This window comes from Salmo salar, chromosome 10 (assembly GCF_965601325.2).
Source record: "Salmo salar chromosome 10, fSalSal1, whole genome shotgun sequence".
NCBI lineage: Eukaryota > Metazoa > Chordata > Actinopteri > Salmoniformes > Salmonidae > Salmo > Salmo salar.
Genome location: NC_138300.1, coordinates 27,158,705 through 27,180,670, shown reverse-complemented (window position 1 = coordinate 27,180,670; position 21,966 = coordinate 27,158,705). Strand labels below are relative to the sequence as shown.

Below are 21,966 nucleotides of genomic sequence, written 5' to 3'. Positions count from 1 at the left end.
TTTTTAAAAAAATCCCATAAATTCTCCACGTTGATTCAACATCATCAGATTGAATTTAGGGGTTGAAATGACGTGGAAACAACGTTGATGCAACTGGTTTTTGCCCAGTGGTAGCTAACCACTCATGAAAGCGCTTTAAAGGGAACAATGGCTCTCTATGCCACATGAGAGATCTCCAGCCCTCGCTTAACACCAGATGAAGACCCTTTGGCCCTCCATGTGGCCTGCACAGCACAGCACAGCATAGCCCGCAGAAATACACACACAGAAATATACACACAGAAATATACACACAGAAATAAATACACTCTATTTGTGGCGGGCAGGGTGAGAGCTGGGTTAGAGAGATACAAAAATTGCCAGAACTATAAAGACATTATAAGTTTGGATTTATGACAATACTTCTAAATAGGAACAGGACAGCGGATAGCTTCTCTGGACCTTTCATCTGTAGGATTAGGTCATTCAGAAAATTGCTGCAGATTATGAGTTGCTCATCTCACCCAACTCTCCAAGCCCCACTCATACATAATGTACATGGTGTGGCTAGAATATGCAGTACAGGTGTGAGTGAGTTGGACACAGACTGTATGGCTGTCAGCTGCTCCCTGTTGAAGGCAGATGCTAGCAGGGTTATGAGGATGGGATCCATAAAACCCAAGTACCAGTGACCCCCTCAGGACAGTTGTCTTCTCTACCTCAGCCAAACAGTTGTCCTTCATCTCTCCCTGTTGTTCCTATCTACAGTATCCATTGTACCTGTATCCTAGACGAGTTAGAACTGAGGTATGCCCTTCAGCATGGTCATAGTGCACAATCTATTCTACCACACTGAAGAGAAATGGCACTCTCTAGTGGTTTGACTTAAGTACTACAGTATAATTTATGCAGCCGAACAGCTGAACAGACATGAACATCCACTGATAATACTAGTAAATCTCTTGCTAATCTGTTGTTATCCTATTCTTTTCAGGAGTTGAATTAAAATACGTGCCAATATGCTTTCCATATTGTATTTTTATTATCCATTGAAGTTTTCCAAAAGTCTAAAAGGACAGACATTACACACTGTTCCTAGATCTTTTATCTAGAAATGACCCAGAGAAAAAACATGATGTTATATGTGATATATCAATGTAGCACACGTGGCACTGGTCAATTATGCTCTGTGGTTCTGTGCCAGCATTAGTGGTGTGTGTCTCACGTTTCATCACAGTGTTGTCATCATCAGTGTCACACTGTGTAGAGGAAGCCAGCCTGCCTTACCTAATGTATTTTTCTACATTTTATGAGTGATTTGGGTGCAACAGAATGGAACCCAGCATTTATTAATGGCTCTTGGGTAATTACACCCCCCAGGTAGTAGACCTCCTGGCCCTTCCCCTATCCCACTGCCATTGCCCCCAACTGATTTGGTGGAGTTGGTGGTTGAGTTTTTGTTCTAAAGGTGTTGCAATAGGTTTGTTTTTTTACACCAATTGGTCTTTTGACCAATCACTTCAGATCAGAAGACCAATTAGTGAAAAAAATATCAGAATTGGGCTGCCTGTCTAAATGCAGCCAGAGGCCCACTTAACAGATTATTCACTTTGCATAGTTTAAGATTGGCCAGTTTATAAGTGCAGAGGAGACTTTTTCTACCATTTATTTGTATTGGCTGAATCACATTCACAGATTGCTCCCCTTTTTAAGAAAGCACCTGCAAATAGCTGAGCTGTGCATTGCAGTCATTCATTCTCACAACTCTGCATCGTTAGTCAGCCAGTTCTCTCTCTCCCTCTCCTATAGTTTAATCATATCTCTGATTCATAGGGCTGAAGCAAGCCAGTCCTGTGAGGCTGTATTTGCTGAAGTAAAGCAGATTTCTAACGTATATATGGCTTTTTTTCCACCTTCCTGTAACGGGTCGTAAGTTTCCTTGAAGTTACAGTATTTCAACTGACAAGTGAATTAAGGAGGATTTTACACACACAATAGGATGTCTGCTGATGGCATGGTATTGGAGGAAGAGAAAGAGCTAAACAGCCCATCATCATCCATCCAACCAAACATTCCCAGAACAGCTGAGAGCCCAACGTGATGCTAATGAAATGGGGATGGAAATTCCTGTAGTTGTTGGAGTGCTTGGTATTCCACTCTGTTGGTATTACTGGGGAGATGGACAAAAAGTGGTCGTGTGTGGCTCAGTTGGTAAGAGTGTTATCAACGCCAAGGTCATGGGTTCAATCCCTTCAGGGATCACACATACATCATGAGGAAAATTATGCATGCACTGCACTGTAAGAAACGTGGATAAAAGTGCCTGCGAAGTGGCATTGCTTTGAATGAAGACATGTCTTTTGGTCATGCTCTGTTATACTCCAACCATCTTGGCGGGTGTGCGAGGTGTAACTGCTTTGGAGCTGTCAAAACGGTGAGCAGATGCTCTTGATCATTGTCATGAAGCCACAACAGTCCCATTTGCGTTACAAGTTCAGAACAGGAAAGTTTAGGCTTTATAGAAATAATTATGCTCAAATTTAAAGTCATTGAACGAAATAATGAGGATTTCTATCAGCCTAATCAAGGTGTAGATTACATCTCACATTCCAGGGTTCAAACTTGTAAAGAAGGCTGCATGGGATTTCTCTTAATGTGACTGTGCAGCCAATGGCAATGTCCGCTTTCGGTGTAATACCAGGAGCCACTTGTGGATTTGACAGCTCTAAAGCAGTTCCACCTCAGACACCGCCAAAACAACCTCTATGTGGATGATAAAACCGATCTGATTGAATAGAGTCTTCAGAAACCAGATTATTTCCTTATTTGTCTCTTCAACAACACAGGTTATGTCCGACCAGACTGATTTAAATCTTAGTTTTATATCACTTTTATTCTCAACTGCAGATATTTTCACCTATTTGACCTGAATTTTGTTGCATTACACACATCTGTCTTCCTTTGTAGAGGGTTTCCTATTTTTCTGAGATGAACAGAACAGATGCATCTTTTAATTGAAAACAAATCAAAATACCTCCACAGTTTAAAGCACCAGTATGTTAAAAGAGCAGAAGAGGCCCATAGAATGTGTGTGGTGATGGTGTGTTAATCAGAGCAGCACTGTTGGTAGGGTAGGGGGCTTCAGAAGAACACGCAGCAGCTTCTCTCTCTCTATCTCTCTCTCTTTTGATCCTTTTACCCCCCTCTCTCTGATGGTGTGTTAATCAGAGCATCACTGTTGGTAGGGTAGGGGACTTCAGAAGAACACACAGCAGCTTCTCTCTCTCTCCCTCTCTTTCTCTCTCTCTCTCTCCCGCTTTTGACCTCCCCTCTCCCCCTCCCCCTCCCCATCTCTCTCTCTCTCGCTCTCTCACTTTCTACCTTCCCCCTCCCCCTCCCCATCTCTCTCTCTCTCTTTCTCTCTCTCGCTCTCTCTCTCTCCCTCTCGCTTTCTACCTTCCCCCCCTTTCTCTCCCTCTCCTCTAAACTCAGCCAGTGGTGAGAGGGGGTTGCTGGGGTTAGTCTTAGTAGAGCCAGAGGCAGTAGAGGTAGAGGTAGTGCCCTCCCAGCTGGCTAAGATTTCATTTGCGGGAGAGCAAAATCACATGGGGATTCCAAAGCTCCATACATGGAGCTCCGGGACTGAGTGAAGCAGCATGGTGTGGTGTGTTCACTGTGTAGCGCACAGAGAACAGAACTGCTTCGACTGAAAAAGAGAGAGACTAGAGAGAGAGAGAGAGAGAGAGAGAGACACAGAGTGAGCTGCTACCATGTTCACACCCCTGGTGCGACAGAAGTGAATGCTAACTGAGAATCTCTGTGATTTTTGTGGGGTGGCTTTTACTGTGAGTTAAGTGAGAGGGGTGAGAGATGTCGGAGAGATGCAATGTTCTGAGGACCTTAACAGCAGCCCTGTGCTGCTTTTACCAGAAGAGCTCCGTCATCGGGGCCAAGGTGAGTGACAGACAGACAGACAGACAGGCATGCATTGTGTCACCTGTTCACACAGTAGCATTCACATTATAACATAATCAGTGTATTGCATGTTTTAAAACCAGGTAATCTGAACGGCATGCACTGTATTTCCTGTAATTATTTCTGTACTTTAGTGAAAGGAAAAGGTTCTGATTCGTCCCCTGTAATCTTACTCTTAAAAGCTTTGTTTTGGGCTAACAGGCTTATCCGATGGTAATTTAAATGAATCATCAGTTGCTCCTTTAAAAGGAGGCTTTATCCTTGATCCCTTACTTTAGCCTGGGTATTTGGATGTGATGAATGTGTCCTCTGTGGACTGTGGGAGTGCTTAATAAGGGGGGGCTTTCGTGTATTAACTGGTCCATGTGGATTGTTTCTCTGATGTGGGATGGAGAGGACTTTTACTTTCTTTTTGTGTTTTTCTATGCTCTGTGCTGCCTGGCCCATATGTCTGAGTCAAAGCTTTAAATAGCCCAGTCAGTGGGTGCTTGTTGGTTTTATTGTCCCAACCAAGACATGCTGTTTAGATATATGACTGTTTTCATTATAGTAAGTGAAGACGTCCGCCAGACACCTCACTCCATGTGGCGACTTTCTGGAGCTGGAGAGTGATGCTAAGTGTGTTTGTGATTCGTTATTGTGTGTGTGTGTGTGTGTGTGTGTGTGTGGGGGGGCGTGTGTGTGTGTGTGTGTGTGTGTGTGGGGGGGGGGGGGGGGGGGGGGTGACTGTGCCCTTGCACTCAAATAAATGTGTGTGATCTCATCTGTAAAACTCAGTGTATTTGAGTTAGCATTAATTCACATTCCATGATTGTGTTTTTTTTCAACCTGGACTCAGGAATAGAGGTAACATAGTAAATATAAATATGTCTCCCTCCATTTAGTATGATAGGTTACGTTGCGTATGGTATATATTAATTTGTGGATGTCCATCATCCATTTCGTATGGTATGTTATGAATTACAATTTGTATGATATGTTACGAATTGCAATTCATATGATATATTACGAATTACAATTTGTACAATATGTTATGAATTCCAATTTGTTGTAGCTAGCGTTTGCTAGGTTAAGGTTAGGGGTTACGGTTTAGCTAACATGCTAAATAGTTGCAAAGTTGCTAATGAGCTAAAATGCTAAAGTTGTCCGTGATGAGATTCGAACACACATTTGGGTCCTGACCAACCTCCCTCCTTTCGTTTTTGCCTTAAGTAACCTTCTATCTTATTTTACCATACCAAATGTAACATATCATACTAATATGAGTGTCACAGATTTACATTTACTATGTTACGTCTTTGAGGTTAGGCTGGGTTTTTGAAACGCTCTTTTCACTTTCCTTTGTGCAAAGTAGGACTTGTTTTTACTCTGTCTCACTGAAGTGTTCTGCCCTTTATGTCATCGGAGGGAATTGTTGCAGTGACATTAAGTGAATTGATGGTGAGGCTTGAAATAGTGAGGCCCTATATCTGTCCCAACCGTGTTTATGGAAGTGACATGGGCCTGTAACTCCAGAAGGGCTAGGGGGTCATGAGATGGACCAAAATTCTGACATTATTAATAGCCATTATCAGTTATGATAATTATTCTTGGCTGGCTGAACCCCCTGTACAACCTCCTGTACAGTACAATACTTACAGAGACACTCTGTAATAGATGTATCCTTTGTACATGCACATGTACAATATTTAATACAAGTGGGTTGTAATAGCTGCAACAGCTAAACTGCATATGAGTGAAAAGCTTGTAGATTGAAGTGACGTTTCCCTGGAGGTCTACTGTGCCAAAGCTCATCAGTGTTAGCCACAGGGAGATCAGTCCCAGGCCCATCATCATCATCGTCTACGGTCTCTCACACTCATCTATCAGCAGGAGGTAGGGCTATTGATCTCTCTCTCGCTCTCTCCATCTCTCTCTCTCTCTCTTTTCTTCTGTGAACCTCTCTCATCATCACCCATAGTGGAGAATGGCATGTTTCGTACAAGTCTATGATCCATCTGACTCTATCATCTTAAGGGGAGATATTTCCCCCCAAAATAGCCCACACTTTGTGGTTCCTCGCGTCTGGCCCGTTGAACCCAAATGACCCTAGAGAGTCCGGGAAGTCTGCTAGCTAAGACATGGGCTCTGTTTTGTTTGGCCCAGGCTTAAAATAGCTCTAGGGGTTGTTCGGACAGGCTGGTTCGGAACAGGCTGGTCTGTGTGTAGGGGTCGGAGGAGGGGGTCACGAGGGGAATACAGTGGGCAGTGTTGGGGCTCTGGGCTCTGGTGCATGGGGTCATTGAAGAGGGAGAGAGAGAGAGACAGAGGGAGAATTACACAGGGGCCTGTGCTATGTGAGAGGATATAGGCCAAGCTACTGTAACTACTGAAAGACACCTCACTCATTTCCTCTCCATGAAAACAACACCCAACTGCAGCTTTAGACTTAGCACTATTAAAGGACCCAGGCAGCTCAGCAGCACAGCTGGGAGTGGAGTGCAGCCATGTAGAGCGAAGGATCTGTATGCTGAGGGTGCAAACCCCACACATACTCTGGAAGGCAGGGTGTAGATAAACAGGCTTGCTGACTTACATCACAAACCTCTATTAACACCCTATACTGATGCAATATGCACTGCCCCATTATCACACACACACACGTTATGTTCTTCTATCCTCGTAGGGACCTACAATTTATTTTCATTCAAAATCCTATTTTCCCTAACCCTAACCTTAACTCGTAACCCTAACCCTAACCTTAGCTCGTAACCCTAACCCTAACCTTAACTCGTAACCCTAACCATATACCTAACTCTTAACCCTAAACCAATCACTAGCCCCTTACCCTAACCATGACCCTAACTGTAACCCTAACCTTAAACCAAACTCCTAAACTTAAAATAGCTTTTGTCCTCAGGGGGATGTGGGAAATGTCCCCACGAGAGAGAATTTCCCTTTTTTACTATCTTTGTGGGGACTTTTGGGGATTGTAGGTCCACACAAGGATAAAGGATAGAAGAACCAACCAACCAACCCCAACCAACCACCACACACACACACCACACACACACACACACACACACACACACACACACACACACACACACACACACACACACACACACACACACACACACACACACACACACACACACACCCCCCCCCCCCCCCCCGTCAAAGCTCTCCACACAGAGGTTTGAAGCTGTGTAGAACAGCATGGGAGTGAGGTGCAGAGTGTCATCATATCAGCCCCCTGACAGAAGCAGTCCTAATTGACAGGAGATCTGAGGTACTCAAACAGCATGGCTGAAGCCCGTCCATCACTATTAGTACCTAACGTCGTTACAGACAGGTGTGTGTCTGTTCTCTGACACCTTACTCTCTCGCTTCAATTAAGCCTGCTGCTGTCTGACCAACAATCCCTATCATCTCAATCTTGTTATTTCTCTATTTTCCTGTTTATCTTTCTTTCTTTCTCTTGTTCTCTTTCTTTCTATCCCTTAAGTCTTTTTCCGTTTTGTACTCCTCAGCTCCCTCTGTTTCAGGCAGGGAGCCTCCAGCCCCTCCGTACCCTGGGGTTAAACCCAACCCAAGCCTGTTCTCTCTGTAGTTCAACTGCTCTGCACTTGAGGAAACATTAAAGATGACCGCCCCGGGTCTCCAGTGATCTGGCCCAGCTGCCTTGGGTTCCTCCCCAGGATGCCAGCGCTGGGCTGGGGCCTGAGTGGAGCCCTGAGTGGTGCGCTATGCGGAAGTGCGGCGGAGTTAAGAGAAAAGCCCCAGGAAGGTGCTGATTTAACACAGCTAAGGTGGACTCAAAAGCCCACATTATTCTACTCTATCTAAACAATGAGGTCTTACAAATGGCCAAAAAACTCTGTGAAGGAAGCTTTAATCTTTTAGACCGTGACAAGTTAGACAAAGTACCACCGATCAGAACCACGCAGCTTCGGAGAAATGTGAGCATCAAGGATGAGTTCAAAGCAGCTCAGGGCCTCTTCCATATCCATCACTTCCCATACTTTCCTGAGTGGATTTGTCCTGCTACTGGGCATCATATTACCAATATGTTGATGTGGATGGACAGGGCTATGGAGCCATGGAGCCCAGTAGTCGTAAACAGGAGAGGGGATAATGGAGGGTCCGTGGACTGCAGTAGGTCTCCTGAGGGGCCTCAGACAGAGATAGGATGCCCTGATGGACCTATCAGTTTACCCCTACACAGGAAGGGTGAGCCCACGCATCAAATCACAGATGAGTGATAGAAAGGCCATGAAAGACCACTAACTACCCCTTATCTTCCTTAACCTCTGGGACTGATGGTGTCCTCCTCTCCTCTCCCCTGTCCATCCCCTCTTCCCCACAGAAAACTCAGTAATCCCTCTCGGTATTGATGTTCTGAGGGAACATTCTGGCTGTCACATTTATGTGATTAGGCCACAGGTATCATAGGTCCAATATTCTTAAATAGGTATTCCTTTTGTCCAGATGGGATAGGGCAGTGTGCAGTGCGATGGCGATTGCACATCCGTGGATCTATTGGGGCGGTATGCGAATTGCAGTGGGTCTAGGGTGTCGGGTAAGTTGGCGGTGATATTATCCTTAACTAGCCTCTCAAAGCACTTTATGATGACAGAGGTGAGTGCTACAGGGTGATAGTCATTTAGTTCAGTTACCTTCACTTTCTTGGGTACAGGAACAGCTTCCAGCCAGCTGGTTTGCGCATGCTCTGAGGACACGACTAGGGATGCCGTCTGGGCCCGGCAGCCTTGCGAGGGTTAACACGCTTAAATGTCTTATCACGTCGGTATTTCTGTCTGCAATAAAGCCCTTTTGTGGGGAAAAAAATACTCATTCTGATTGGCTGGCCTGGCTCACAAGTGGGTGAGCCTATGCCCTCCCAGGCCCACCCATGGCTGCACCGCTGCCCAGTCATGTGAAATCCATAGATTGGGGCCTAATTTATTTATTTCAATTGACTGATTTCCTTATAGGAACTGTAACTTAATAAAATAGTTAAAATTGTCACATGTTGCGTTTGTATTTTTCTTCAGTATATATTCTATTTTATTCTGAGAAATCATTCTTACTCACAGAGATTAATATGGGGCAAGGTCATGGCGGTTCATAATCATAATCTTAAAGACAAAGCTCAGAGGTCCATAGTAAGCCAGAACCCGGTTAAAACCAGGGGTTGGAAGTGGTTCAGGGAACAGAACCCAAAACCAGAAAATAACAAACATTTTCAAGGAATAGAACGAGAACTGGGAACAAAAGTGATCTATAGAGTTCCAGAACAGAACGGTTATTTAAAAGCATGGGAACCGGTTAATAACGTTCTTTAATGTTCAGGGCATTTTTTCCCAGTCCCACAAAAAAACGCAACAAAGCGCCTATGCAAAGCCCTCCCTATGTCAATCAGAAACTTTTATCAGCATCTGCCTGCCAGCTGAAAATCTTTGCCAGGTGTGTATGTGTAGGCTACCAGCCCGTTCCCCTCCGAAGCATAGCTGTAACCTACTCAAATAAAATTGTATTTGTCACATGCTTCATACACAACAGGTGTAGACTAACAATGCAATGCTTACTAAAAGGCCCTTCCCTTCCCAATGCAGAGAGAAAGGAAATAGAGAAATAATAGAAAAGTAGAGCACTTAATAATAAAAGTAATAATAAATACCCAATGAGTAATGATAACTTGGCTACATACACAGGATACCAGTATCAAGTCCCTGTGCAGGGGTACAAGGTAATTGAGGTAGATATGTACATATAACTAGGAATAAAGTGACAGATAATAAACAGTAGCAGCAGCGTATGTAAAGAGCAAAAAAAGTTAGTGCAAAAAAGGTCAATGCAGGTGGCTTTTTGGTTAACTATTTAACTAACTATTTAGCAGTCATATGGCTTGGGGGTAGAAGATGATCAGGGCCCTGTTGGTTTCAGACTTCGGTACCGCTTGCTGTGCGGTAACAGAGAGAACACTCTATGACTTGGGTGGCTGGAGTCTTTTTAGGGTCTTTGTCTGAAATCGCCTGGTACGGAGGTCCTGGATTGTAGGGAGCTTGGCCCCAGTGATGTACTGGGCTGTACGCACTACCCTCTATAGCGCCTTGCAGTCAGATGCCAAGCAGCTTCCATACCAAGAGGTTATGCAGCCAGTCAAGATGCTCTTAATGGTGCAGCTGTATAACTTTTTAAGGATCTGGGGGCCCATGCCAAATCTTTTCAGTCTCCTGAGGGGGAAGAGGCGTTGTCATGCCCTCTTCACGACTGTGTGTGTGGACCATGATAGATCCTTAGTGATGTGGACACAGAGAAACTTGAAGCTCTTGACCCACTCCACTGCAGCCCAGTTAATGTATTTGGTATTTGGTCTTTTATTAGGATCCCCATTATCTGTTGCAAAAGCAGCAGCTACTCTTCCTGGGGTCCACACAAAACACGAAACACAATACAGAATGACATAATACAGAACATCAATAGACAAGAACAGCTCAAAGACAGAACTACATAAAACATTTTTTTTAAATGCACACGTAGCCTACATATCAATGCATACACACAAACTATCTAGGTCAAATTGGGGAGAGGCGTTGTGCCTCGAGGTATTGCTTTACCTGTTTTTTGAAACCAGGTTTGCTGTTTATTTGAGCAATATGAGATGGAAGGAAGTTCCATGCAATTAGGGCTATATATAATACTGTATGCTTTCTTGAATTTGTTCTGGATTTGGGGACTGTGAAAATACCCCTGGTGGCATGTCTAGTGTGAATGGGGATCTGTGCTCTGCCCTTTGTTTCCTGTTGTTCTCGATCAGCTCCTTTGTCTTGCTGATGTTGAGGGAGAGGTTGTTGTTCTGGAATCACACTGCTAGGTCTCTGACCTTCTCCCTATAGTCTCACTGCCGTCTGTGTTCAGGCCTACCACCGGTGTGCCGTCAGCAAACTTAATGATGGTGTTGGAGTCGTGCGCGGTCCCGCAGTCGTAGGTGACTAGGGACAACAGGAGGGGACTAAGCACGCACCTCTGAGGAACCTCCGTGTTGAGGGTCAGTGTGGTGGATGTGTTGTTGCCTACCCTCACCACCTGGCGGCAGCCCGTCAGGAATTCCAGGATCTAGTTGCAGAGGGAGGTGTTCAGTCCCAGGGTCTTTATCTTAGTAATGAGCTTGGTGTTGAAAGCAGAGTTGTAGTCAATGAACAGCATTCTCACATAGGTGTTCCTCTTGTCGAGGTGGGAAAGGACAGTGTGCAATAGAGATTGTGTTATGTGTGGAACTGTCGGGGTGGTATGCAAATTGGAGTGGGTCCAGGGTGTCTGGGATAATGGTGTTGATGTGAGCCATGACCAACCTTTCAAAGCCTTTCATGGCTACAGATGAGTCATTTAGACAGGTTACCTTGGCGTTCTTGGGCACAGGGACTATGGTGGTCTGCTTGAAACATATAGGTATTACAGACTGGGTCAGGGAGAGGTTGAAAATGTCAGTGAAGACACTTGCAAGCTGGTCAGCACATGCTCTGAGTACGCATCCTGGTAATCCGTCTGTCCGTGCAGCCTTGTGAATGTTAACTTGTTTAAAGGTCTTACTCACACCAGCTATGGCAAGCGTGATCACACAGTCGTCCGGAACAGCTGGTGCTCTCATGCATGATTCAGTGCTGCTTGCCTTGAAGTGAGAGTAGAAGGCATTTAGCTTGTCTGGTAGGCTTACGTCACTAGGCAGCTGTGGCTGGCTCAGTGTGGTTGTTGCCTGTAATCCATGGCTTCTGATTGGGATATATATGTATGGTCACTGTGGGGACGATGTCATCGATGCACTTATTAACTTCTCTAGGGTAGGGGGCAGTATTTTGACGTCCGGATGAAAGGTGTGCCCAAATTAAACTGCCTGCTACTCAGGCTCAGAAGGTAGGATATGCATATTATTAGTAGATTTGGATAGAAAACCCTCTGAAGTTTCTAAAACTGTTTGAATGATGTCTCTGAGTATAACAGAACTCATATGGCAGACAAAAACCTGAGAAAAATCCAACCAGTAAGTGTGGAAATTTGAGGTTTGTAGTTTTTCAAGTGATTCCCAATCCAGTATACAGTGACTTAGGGTTCATTTTGCACTTCCTAAGGCTTCCACTAAATGTCAACAGTCTTTAGAATGTTGTTTCATGCTTCTACTGTGAATATGGAGCGAACAACAGGGCCTGGAAGTTGATGAGTGAGAAAATGACATGAGCTCAGAGGCGCATGCTCACGTGAGAGTTAGCTGTGTTCCTTTTCTTTTCTGAAGACATTGGAATTGTCCAGTTGGAATATTACTGAAGATTTATGTTAAAAACACCCTAAAGATTGATGCTATACATCGTTTGACATATTTATACGAACGTAAATATAACTTTTTTTGACTTTTCGTCGTGACATTTGCGCGCGCTTCCTGCATTTGGAGTATTGGACTGAACGTGCGAACAAAAGGAGGTATTTGGACATAAATGATGGACTTTATCGAACAAAACAAACATTTATTGTGGACCTGGGATTCCTGGGAGTGCATTCTGATAAGATCATCAAAGGTAAGTGAATATTTATAATATTATTTCTGAGTTTTGTTGACTCCACAAAATGGTGGGTTTGGTTTCGTGTCTGAACGCTGTACTCAGATTATTGCAAAATTTGCTTTCGCCGTAAAGCTTTTTTGATATCTGACACAGCGGTTGCATTAAGGAGAAGTGTATCTATAATTCTTTAAATAACTGTTGAATATTTTATCAACGTTTATGATGAGTATTTCTGTAAATTGATGTGCTCATTCACCGAGGCAAAACATTTCTGAACATTACACGCCAATGTAAAATGGGGTTTTTGGATATAAATATGAACTTCATTGAGCAAAATATACATGTATTGTGTAACATGAAGTCCTATGAGTGCCATCTGATGAAGATCATCAAAGGTTAGTGATTAATTTTAGCTGTATTTCTGGTTTTTGTGACGCCTCTCCTTGCTTGGAAAATGGCTTTGTGTTTGTTCTTGTTTAGGTGCTGTCCTAACATAATCTAATGTTATGCTTTTGCCGTAAAGCCTTTTTGAAATCGGACAATGTGGTTGGATTAACGAGAAGTGTATCTTTAAAATGGGATATAATAGTTGTATGTTTGAGAAATTTGAATTATGAGATTTTTGTTGTTTTGAACGCTAGCGTCCCACATACCCCAGAGAGGTTAATGAAGCTGGTGACTGATTTAGTAAATTCCTTAATGCTATCAGATGAATCCCGAAACATATTCCAGTCTGTGCTAGCGGAACAGTCCTGTAGCTTAGCATCCGCTTCATTGGATCACTTCCGCATTGGACGCGTCACTGATACTTCCTGTTTGAGTTTTTGCTTGTAAGCAGGAATCAGGAGGATAGAGTTATGGTCAGATTTACCAAATAGCGGGCAAGGGAGAGCTTTGTATGCATTTCTGTGTGTGGAGTAAAGATTATTTAGTTTTTAGTTGCACAGGTGTCATGCTGGTAGAAATTAGATAAGATGGATTTCAGTTTCCCTGCATTAAAATCACAGGCCTCTGGATGAGCATGCTCTTTTTTTAGTTATGGTGTATACAGCTCATTTAGTGAGGTCTTAGTGCCAACATTGGTTTATGGTTGTAAATAGACTAAAATATACTCTAAAGTAAACTCTCTTGGTAAATAGTATGGTCTACATCAGTGGTTCCCAAAGTTTGTATAGTCCCATACCCCTTCAAACATTCACCCTCCAGCTGCGTACCCCTCTAGCACCATGGTCAGCGCACCCTCAAATGTTGTTTTTTGCCATCATTGTAAGCCTGCCACGATACATTTATTAAACATAAGAATGAGTGTGAGTTTGTGTCACAACCCGACTTGTGGGAAGTGGCAAAGAGCTCTTATAGGACCACGTTACAAATAATAATATAATAATAATCAATACTTTTGCTCTTTATTTAACCATCTTACATATAAAACCTTATTTGTTCTTCAAAAATGGTGAATAACTCACTACAGGTTAATGAGAAGGGTGTGCTTGAAAGGATGCAATGTTGTGTTGTATTGGAGAGAGTCTCAGTCTTAAACCATTTTCCACACACAGTCTGTGCCTGTATTTACTTTTCATGCTAGTGAGGGCTGAGAATCCACTCTCACATACGTACGTGGTTGCAAAGGGCATCAGTGTCTTAACTGCGCAATTTGCCAAGGCAGGATACTCTGAGCGCAGCCCAATCCAGAAATCTGGCAGTAGCTTCTGATTAAATACAATTTTCACAGAACCGCTTGTTGCAATTTCGATGAGGCTCTCTTGTTCAGATATCATTAAGTAGACTGGAGGCAAGGCATGAAAGGGTTATAACGAATCCAGTTGTTTGTGTCATCCGTTTCGGGAAAGTACCTGCGTAATTGCGCACCCAACTCACTCAGGTGCTTCACTATATCACATTTGACATTGTCTGTCAGCTTGAGTTCATTTGTACACAAAAAAAATCATACAATGATGGAAAGACCTGTGCGTTGTTGTTGTTAATGCAGATAGAGAAGAGCTCCAACTTCTTAATCGTAGCCTCAATAGCCTCAATTTTGTCCCGCACAATGAATATAGTTGCGGAGAGTCCCTGTAATCCTAGATTTAGATCATTCAGGTGAGAATAAACATCACCCAGATAGGCCAGTCATGTGAGAAACTCATCATCACGCCAGCGGTCAGACAAGTGAAAATTATGGTCAATAAAGAAAACTTTAAGCTCGTCTCTCAATTCCAAAAAACGTGTCAATACTTTGCCCCTTGATAACCAGCAGACTTCTGTATGTTGTAAAAGCGTTACATGGTCACTGCCCATATTATTGCATAGTGCAGAAAATACACAAGAGTTCAGGGGCATTGCTTTAACAAAGTTAACCATTTTCACTATAGTGTCCAAAACGTCTTTCAAGCCGTCAGGCATTCCATTGGCAGCAAGAGTTTCTCGGTGGATGTTGCAGTGTACCCAAGGGGTGTCGGGAACAACTGCTTGCACGCGCGTTACCACTTCCCTATGTCTCCTTGTCATGGCTTTTCAGCCATCAGTACAGATACCAATATGAGCAGCAGCTACTTTTGGCTACTTAAGGACCGTTAGTGGAATTCCCGCAAGAGAGTAACAGTTAATGTGATTGGATGTTAATTATTTGACTAGGCTACCTGTATTTGACATTGTGTTGTTATTTCACTGAACACTAGATTTTATTTTTGGCAGTGAAACGAGGCTACTCAGGCAAGAAAAAAACCTCACCCAAATGTATAGCTGGTCCAACATTAAGCCAACTCTAAAGTTTAAAGACATTCAAAGTTCCTCCATAGAAGCCACTCCTCCGTAGGTATAATTCCGTGGGCCTAATTCAGATAATGCATGTCATCACAAGATGCCCAGCGCTTCAAGCAAAGCCTCTTCTTCCACCCTCTCTTACTCATCTTGCACCCTACACTTGTCTTTCCATCACACATGTAAACAACTCACTGAGCTGTAGCCTGCCAGCTCCATAGCAAGCTGCTATATCCGCACTGCATGATTGGTGAAGTAATTCAATGTCGAGCAAAATGTAAACAAATATATGATTTCAGAGATTTAAAAAAGAACAGAAAGGAACAATTTAAACCAGTACTTTTTGGGGGATTTGAACCAGTTCAGAACTTTATTTTCTGGTCGGAACAGTGGAACGGAACAAAAAAAAAGTATGGTTCTGTTCAGAACAAAATTATTGGAAAATAATTTTGGTTCCAACCCCTGGTTAAAACCCAGAGAGATTTACTTCTAACGAACCACTGCAGTTAGCATCATCTGGAGCAAGAGCTGGAGGGGCCAGCTCTCTGAGGAGAACCCACTAAACACATCCCCATTTCCTCAAGTCATTAAATCACACAATGAACCTGAACCATGTCCAGTAACTCACAGCCATGCCCTCAAAACAAACAAATAACTGTGTCCCATTTTCATCTGGAAGGATGGCACTTCTGCAACTATCCCACTGTGTTTGGCTCTGTACCCTTCTGGAGGTTGTGTCTTTTAGCTAGCAATCCGGATGAAGATGACAGTGACACCACTTAATTGTTTTAGGGAATGGCAGCAGGGTAATGTGATGAAGCCCAGCCAGAGATATGCACTCGATGCACTCATGATTGAGAGTCCGCCTAACATGGATGGGTGCTTCCAAGATGATGACATGGACAGTAAAGAGAAGGTCTTTAAAAAGCCACCCCATGATCAGTCATGCAAATGTGTGAACATTCAGGCATAGGGGAGAGGGAGTGAGTTGAGCCAAAGGGGTAAGTTGAGCTGCCATTGTTTCTAGGAAACCATACACAAAATGTATCATTTGACCAAATATTTAGGAAGAGATCATCATTTCGTGTAGTCTGTGAAGGAATAAACCACATGGAGAAAGTGGTAAGCAAGTTAGGGTAAAAAAAGAAGATAATTCACTAAGTCAAATGAATTTGTGTTAGAGGTTTCATGATGCTTGTATCTAAACCACAGTAGATCATTTTACGATTGTTCCATACATCAGTTGGTGTCTCGATAAGCTTCAATATGAGCTCCTAAACCTAGCATGAAAGTGCATCCTTGTATCTGTGTGGGCTAATATAAACTCAGCAAAAAAAGAAACGTCCTCTCACTGTCAACTGCGTTTATTTTCAGCAAACTTAACATGTGTAAATATTTGTATGAACATAACAAGATTTAACAACTGAGACAAACTGAACAAGTTCCACAGACATGTGACTAACAGAAATGGAATAATGTAGTTACCCTGATGGAGGGATTAACTATGTTCATCGTATCATCAGGCTCCTCAGGAGTAATTATACCAGAGCTATTTTTAAACTCAGGTTAAGAGTTGATTTCCTCAATGGACAGCTATGTGAACCAGGGCCTGCTGTAATTCTTCAACATCGTAAAGTGGTTCCTCAGTGCTGTTGAAAAGCCACGAGATGCCAAGAAAATCTACTTCAGTTGCAGTGGAGGCTGCTGAGGGGAGGACAGCTTATAATAATGTCTGGAATGGAGCGAATAGTATGGCATCAAACACATGGAAACCATGTGGTTGATGTAGTCGATACCATTCCACTGATTCCGCTCAAGCCATTACCACGAGCCCGTTCTCCCCAATTAAGATGCCACCAACCTCCTGTGTTCAGTTGGCGTCAAGTTCCCCATACCGCTATAAAACGGCCTTAATTCAACTGGGCTAAGTGTTGAGGAGAGGGAGAGAAGGAGCTCTGTGAGTGTGAATGGAGGTTGAAGGTCTTTGGTAGTATTATGCAATGAATTGAAAAAAGGAAAGACGGAAGCAAAGACAAACAGCTCCTGGAATGATACTTTTCCCAGGCTGCTGTGTTGGTATGGAGTGTCTGGTCACTGTAATTGTGTGGCTTAAGGGTGTTGGCTGGGTCTATAGACTGTTGACAACATGGAGAGAGTATGCCTGCCTGCCCTGCCTCGGCCCATCCTTCAGTACAATGCCAGTGCCCTCAGTGGTTATTTCAGTCTGTGCTCCCCTGCTTGGGCCTGGGATTGTAAGCCTCTATATATACATGACATGTATAAATACCCAGATGGAAGGATGAGAACTTTTCCATACAGGGCAAAACTTTCACCGCATTATGAGTTATAGCTACTTCATTTTTTTTATTTCAGTGAAATTGTTTAGGATTTACATTACATCATTGACATAGTGGCCATAGGCTATGTTTGCTTCCTTTTCTGTGGTATTGCAGGGCCATGTGGTGCTGTGGTATTGCAGGGCCATGTGGTGCTGTGGTATTGCAGGGCCATGTGGTGCTGTGGTATTGCAGGGCCATGTGGTGCTGTGGTATTCTATGTAGTATTGCATTCAACACTATTCAGGCCTGTCCAGATGAAAGATATTTGAAGCAGTAGACTGACTGTTTTTTAGGGAGTCCATTTTTTATTATACTCTTCATTACTTAGTTCAACGACTGACCCGTTTTATCATCTGGGGGTACACACCAAAGCATGCCAGAGTCTTTATCACAACGACACAGGACAGTTCTGACACATATATGGGACTGGGTCATGTGACAAACACATGTTGATGCCTCAAAGCCTGTGACAGAGGCTAATGCTCGAGCCATAGATATGATTCTGGTTGGTTGTTCAGGGCAGTAAAATACCATACTATATACGCGGGCATTAGTCTCAAGGTGCAGGGCTGAGTGCCGGGCAGGTAGCTGGCTAGGGATGGCTGTTCAAAAGTCTGATGGTGTTAGAAGTTTTTTCTCAGTGTTCTCGGTCCTGGATCTGATGCACCTGTACTGTCTCTGCCTGCTAGATGGTAGCAGAGTGAACAGACTGTTGCTTGGGTGGCTGCGGTCCTTAATTATCTTCTTGGCCTTCCTTTGACAACGAGTGTTGTAGATGTCCTGGAGGGCAGGCAGCGTGCCCCCGGTGATGTATTGGACTGACCGCACCATCCTCTGGAGGGCCATGCGCAGGATGGGCTATGTTATTTTCTAAATGTAATCATTATAGTTAACAGTCTCCTGTCCAAAATTGTAATCAGTAATTTAACTTTTGGATTATCAAACTCAGTAACGTAATCTGATTACATTCAGTTACTTTTAGATTACTTTCCCCGTAAAGGGCATTAGAAGAAGACAAAAATGTATATTATAAATTTAACGAAATCTATTGCAGGATAAATCAATGTTAGAGTTTACTTGGCTGGCCATAAATGGATGTTGCATTTTACTTTATAGGTTGGTTATGTAGGTTTCTTCTAACCCATTGCTATATGTTTACCTTTAAAAAAAGGTCTGTCAGATTTCCAGTCATTCCAATTAATTGAATACCCCTTGAACTTCAAAAATAGGAAATATGGAAATGTAGATTAGCCAAATTGTTTTACCTGAGCATAACACACAAACGAAGTACTTACTACTCTGTTGTTTATTTTGTTGTCATGGAGGACTAATTGGGTTAATTGCTTCGAGTTGAAAAATAATGTTGCTCACATGGAATGGTGTGCTTTGAGCACTACCAAAACGTGTTATTTGCATGTGAAAAATGTATGCCATATGCTGCATTTGCTATAAGCCTATTGTTTACGTTTTTGTTGGTGACACTTTGATATCTCTATAACTTGCAGCTGTTTAAGTCTATCAAAAGTGTGTGAGTTTGAGCATGTGTCTGCTAGGCCTATTGACGTAAAAAAAAGATTGATAGGCAGCTTAAACTTATTCAATTCCACCATTATTGGTTTAAAATATACATATACATTTGTGAACAGCCATCCACAACAACTACAATATGTAAGGCGCAAATACCTAAATGAGAGAGCAGTAGTGTGAGTCACATCAATGCGCTATGTAGATATCAATAATAATATCGCCCCGTAGGCTAGACTACCGCTGTCGTCCTTACCTCTAGGCGTTTATTCAAGTTGGATAATCTTTGGATACCGACATTAGTCACACCATTGGAAGACATAGCCTGGTCTCTAGCCTACAAAAGCCCATTCATGCTCTTTTCCCGCAATCCATCAAAATCATATTGTGTGTCATCATAGTGGTCGGTGACTTCTGATCAGACTTGCTCAGGCGAAGAAAACGTAAACTTGCGCCTTTTTTCAAAGCTGATTTGAATGTCATTGAGAAAAAAAGGTGTCAAATAATTTTTCCGCAAAAATCCTTTCTGAATTTAAAGGTAATCATCTAGTTTTTAAAGTATCTGTAATTTAATTACAATCTTTTTGTAGGTAACGTAACAGATTACAGTTTTTTTGTAATCCATTACATGTAATCTGTTACAGATTAGTTTTTTTGTAATCCATTACATGTAATCTGTTACTCCCAAACCCTGGCCATGCTATTGAGGGTGGCACAGTTGCCGTACCAAACTGTAATGCTGCCCGACAGAATGTTTGCTCTCAATGGTGCATCCATAGACGTTTACGAGGCCCCGTCATTGTGGATGGGGTAGTGCTCCCTCTTCTGTCTTCTGCAGTCCACGATCAGCTCCTTAGTTTTTTTTACGCTGAAAGAGAGGCCATTTCCTGGCACCTCTCCGCCACGGCTCTAACCTCCTCCGTGTAGGCTGTCTCATCATTGTCAGGCCTACCACTGTCGTGTCGTCAGCAAACTTGATGACTGAGTTATAGTCTTGCGTATCCATGCAGTCATGGGTGAAAAGGGAGTACAGGAGGGGCTGTGCACAGGGGAGTACAGGGGGGCCCCCATGTTGAGGATCAGCGTGGCGGAGGTGTTGCTGCCTACCCTCACCACCTGGGGTCAGCCCGTCAGGAAGTCTAGGACCCAGTTGCACAGAGTTCAGACCCAGGACCCTGAACTTAGTGACAAGCTAGGAGGGCACTATGGTGTTGAAAGCAGAGCTGTAGTCGATGAACAGCATTCTCACATAGGTTTTCCTCTTGTCCAGGTGGGATAGGGCGGTGTACAGTGCAATGGCGTTTGCGTCATCGGTGGATCTGTTGAGGTGGTATGCATATTATAGTGGATCTGGTGTGTCGGGAAAGGTGGAGGTGATATGGTCCTTGACTATACCTCTCAAAGCACTTCATGATGACAGAGGTGAGTGCTACGGTGTGATAGTCATTTAGTTCAGTTACCTTAACTTGCTTGGATACAGGAACAATGGTGAACATCTTGAAGCAAGTGGGTACAACATGCTGGGACAATCCAGCCAGCTGGTCTGCGCATGCACTGAGGACGCGGTTTTGGATGCCGTCTGGGCTGGCAGCCTTGCGAGGGTTAACGCCCTTGAAAGGCAGGACGCAGGTAGCCTTGCGGTTAGAGTGTTGGGCAAGTAACCGAAAGGTCACTGGTTCGAATACCCGAGCAGACAAGGTGAAAAATCTGTCTGTGCAAGGCACTTTAATCTAATTTGCTCCAGGCGCGCCATGCTACTATGGCTGACCCTGTAAAACAAGACATTTCACTGCACTTATCTGGTGTATGTGATTATAAAATGTCTTATTTTTTTGTATTATAGTCATGTTGGCTATATAGATTGGGAGCCCACAGGCCTCGTGAGCAACGATGGCCCCAGACGGCAGCTCTGTGTTTATTTGCCAACTTTCCGAACGGCTATATCGGTCTGCTAATAACAGACTAGTAAAGGCCCAGTGCACTACTTTTGTGAAGATTTTTTTGTCAATAATTTTTTTTTTTTTACATGTATACAGTACCAGTCAGGAGATTGGACACACCTACTCATTCCAGGGTTTTTCTTTATTTTTACTATTTTCTACATTGTAGAATAATAGCGAAGACATCAAAACTATGAAATAACACATGGATTTATGTAGTAACCAAAAAAGTGTTAAAGAAAACAAAATATATTTGAGATTTTTCAAAGTAGCCACCCTTTGCCTTGATGACCGCTTTGCACACTCTTGGCATTCTCTCAACCAACTTCATGAGGTAGTCACCTGGAATGCATTTCAATGAATTTCTTAGAGATGAAATCCCGTTAACGGGATCGATTTGACAAGAGCCAGTGAAAGTGCAGGGCGCCAAATTCAAACAATAGAAATCTCATAATTAAAATTCCTGAAACATACAAGTATTATACACCATTTTAAAGATAAACTTCTTGTTAATCCAACCACAGTGTTCGATTTCAAAAAGGCTTTACGGTGAAAGCAAACCATGCGATTATGTTAGGTCAGCGCCTAGTCACAAAAAAACATACACCATTTTCCAGCCAAAGAGAGGAGTCACAAAAAGCGGAATAGAGATAAAATGAATCACTAACCTTTAATGATCTTCATCAGATGGCACTCATAGGACTTCATGTTACACAATACATGTATGTTTTGTTCAATAAAGTTCATATTTATATAAAAAATCTCAGTTTACATTGGCATGTTATGTTCAGTGATGTTTTGCCTCTAAAAAACATCCAGTGATTTTGCAGAGAGCCACATCAATTTACAGAAATACTCATCATAAACGTTGATGAAAGATAAAAGTGTTAAGGCATATAATTAAAGATTTAC

The 21,966-nt window shown here is 43.0% G+C and overlaps 1 protein-coding gene across 2 annotated transcripts in view; it reads left to right on the top strand.

The window, feature by feature from the left end:
* LOC106613888 (BCAR3 adaptor protein, NSP family member) overlaps positions 1-21,966 on the top strand; it is a 73,318-nt gene that overhangs the window by 32,040 nt on the left and 19,312 nt on the right. The window contains exon 1 of one of the 2 annotated variants that reach the window (XM_014216611.3): positions 3,500-3,933. The exons of the other annotated variant lie outside the window; for it this stretch is intronic. Coding sequence (XP_014072086.3) covers positions 3,850-3,933 — 84 coding nt within the window. The 5' untranslated portion in view covers positions 3,500-3,849. Of the gene's footprint in view, positions 1-3,499; positions 3,934-21,966 lie in introns of those variants that run through there. 2 annotated transcript variants of the gene reach the window in all.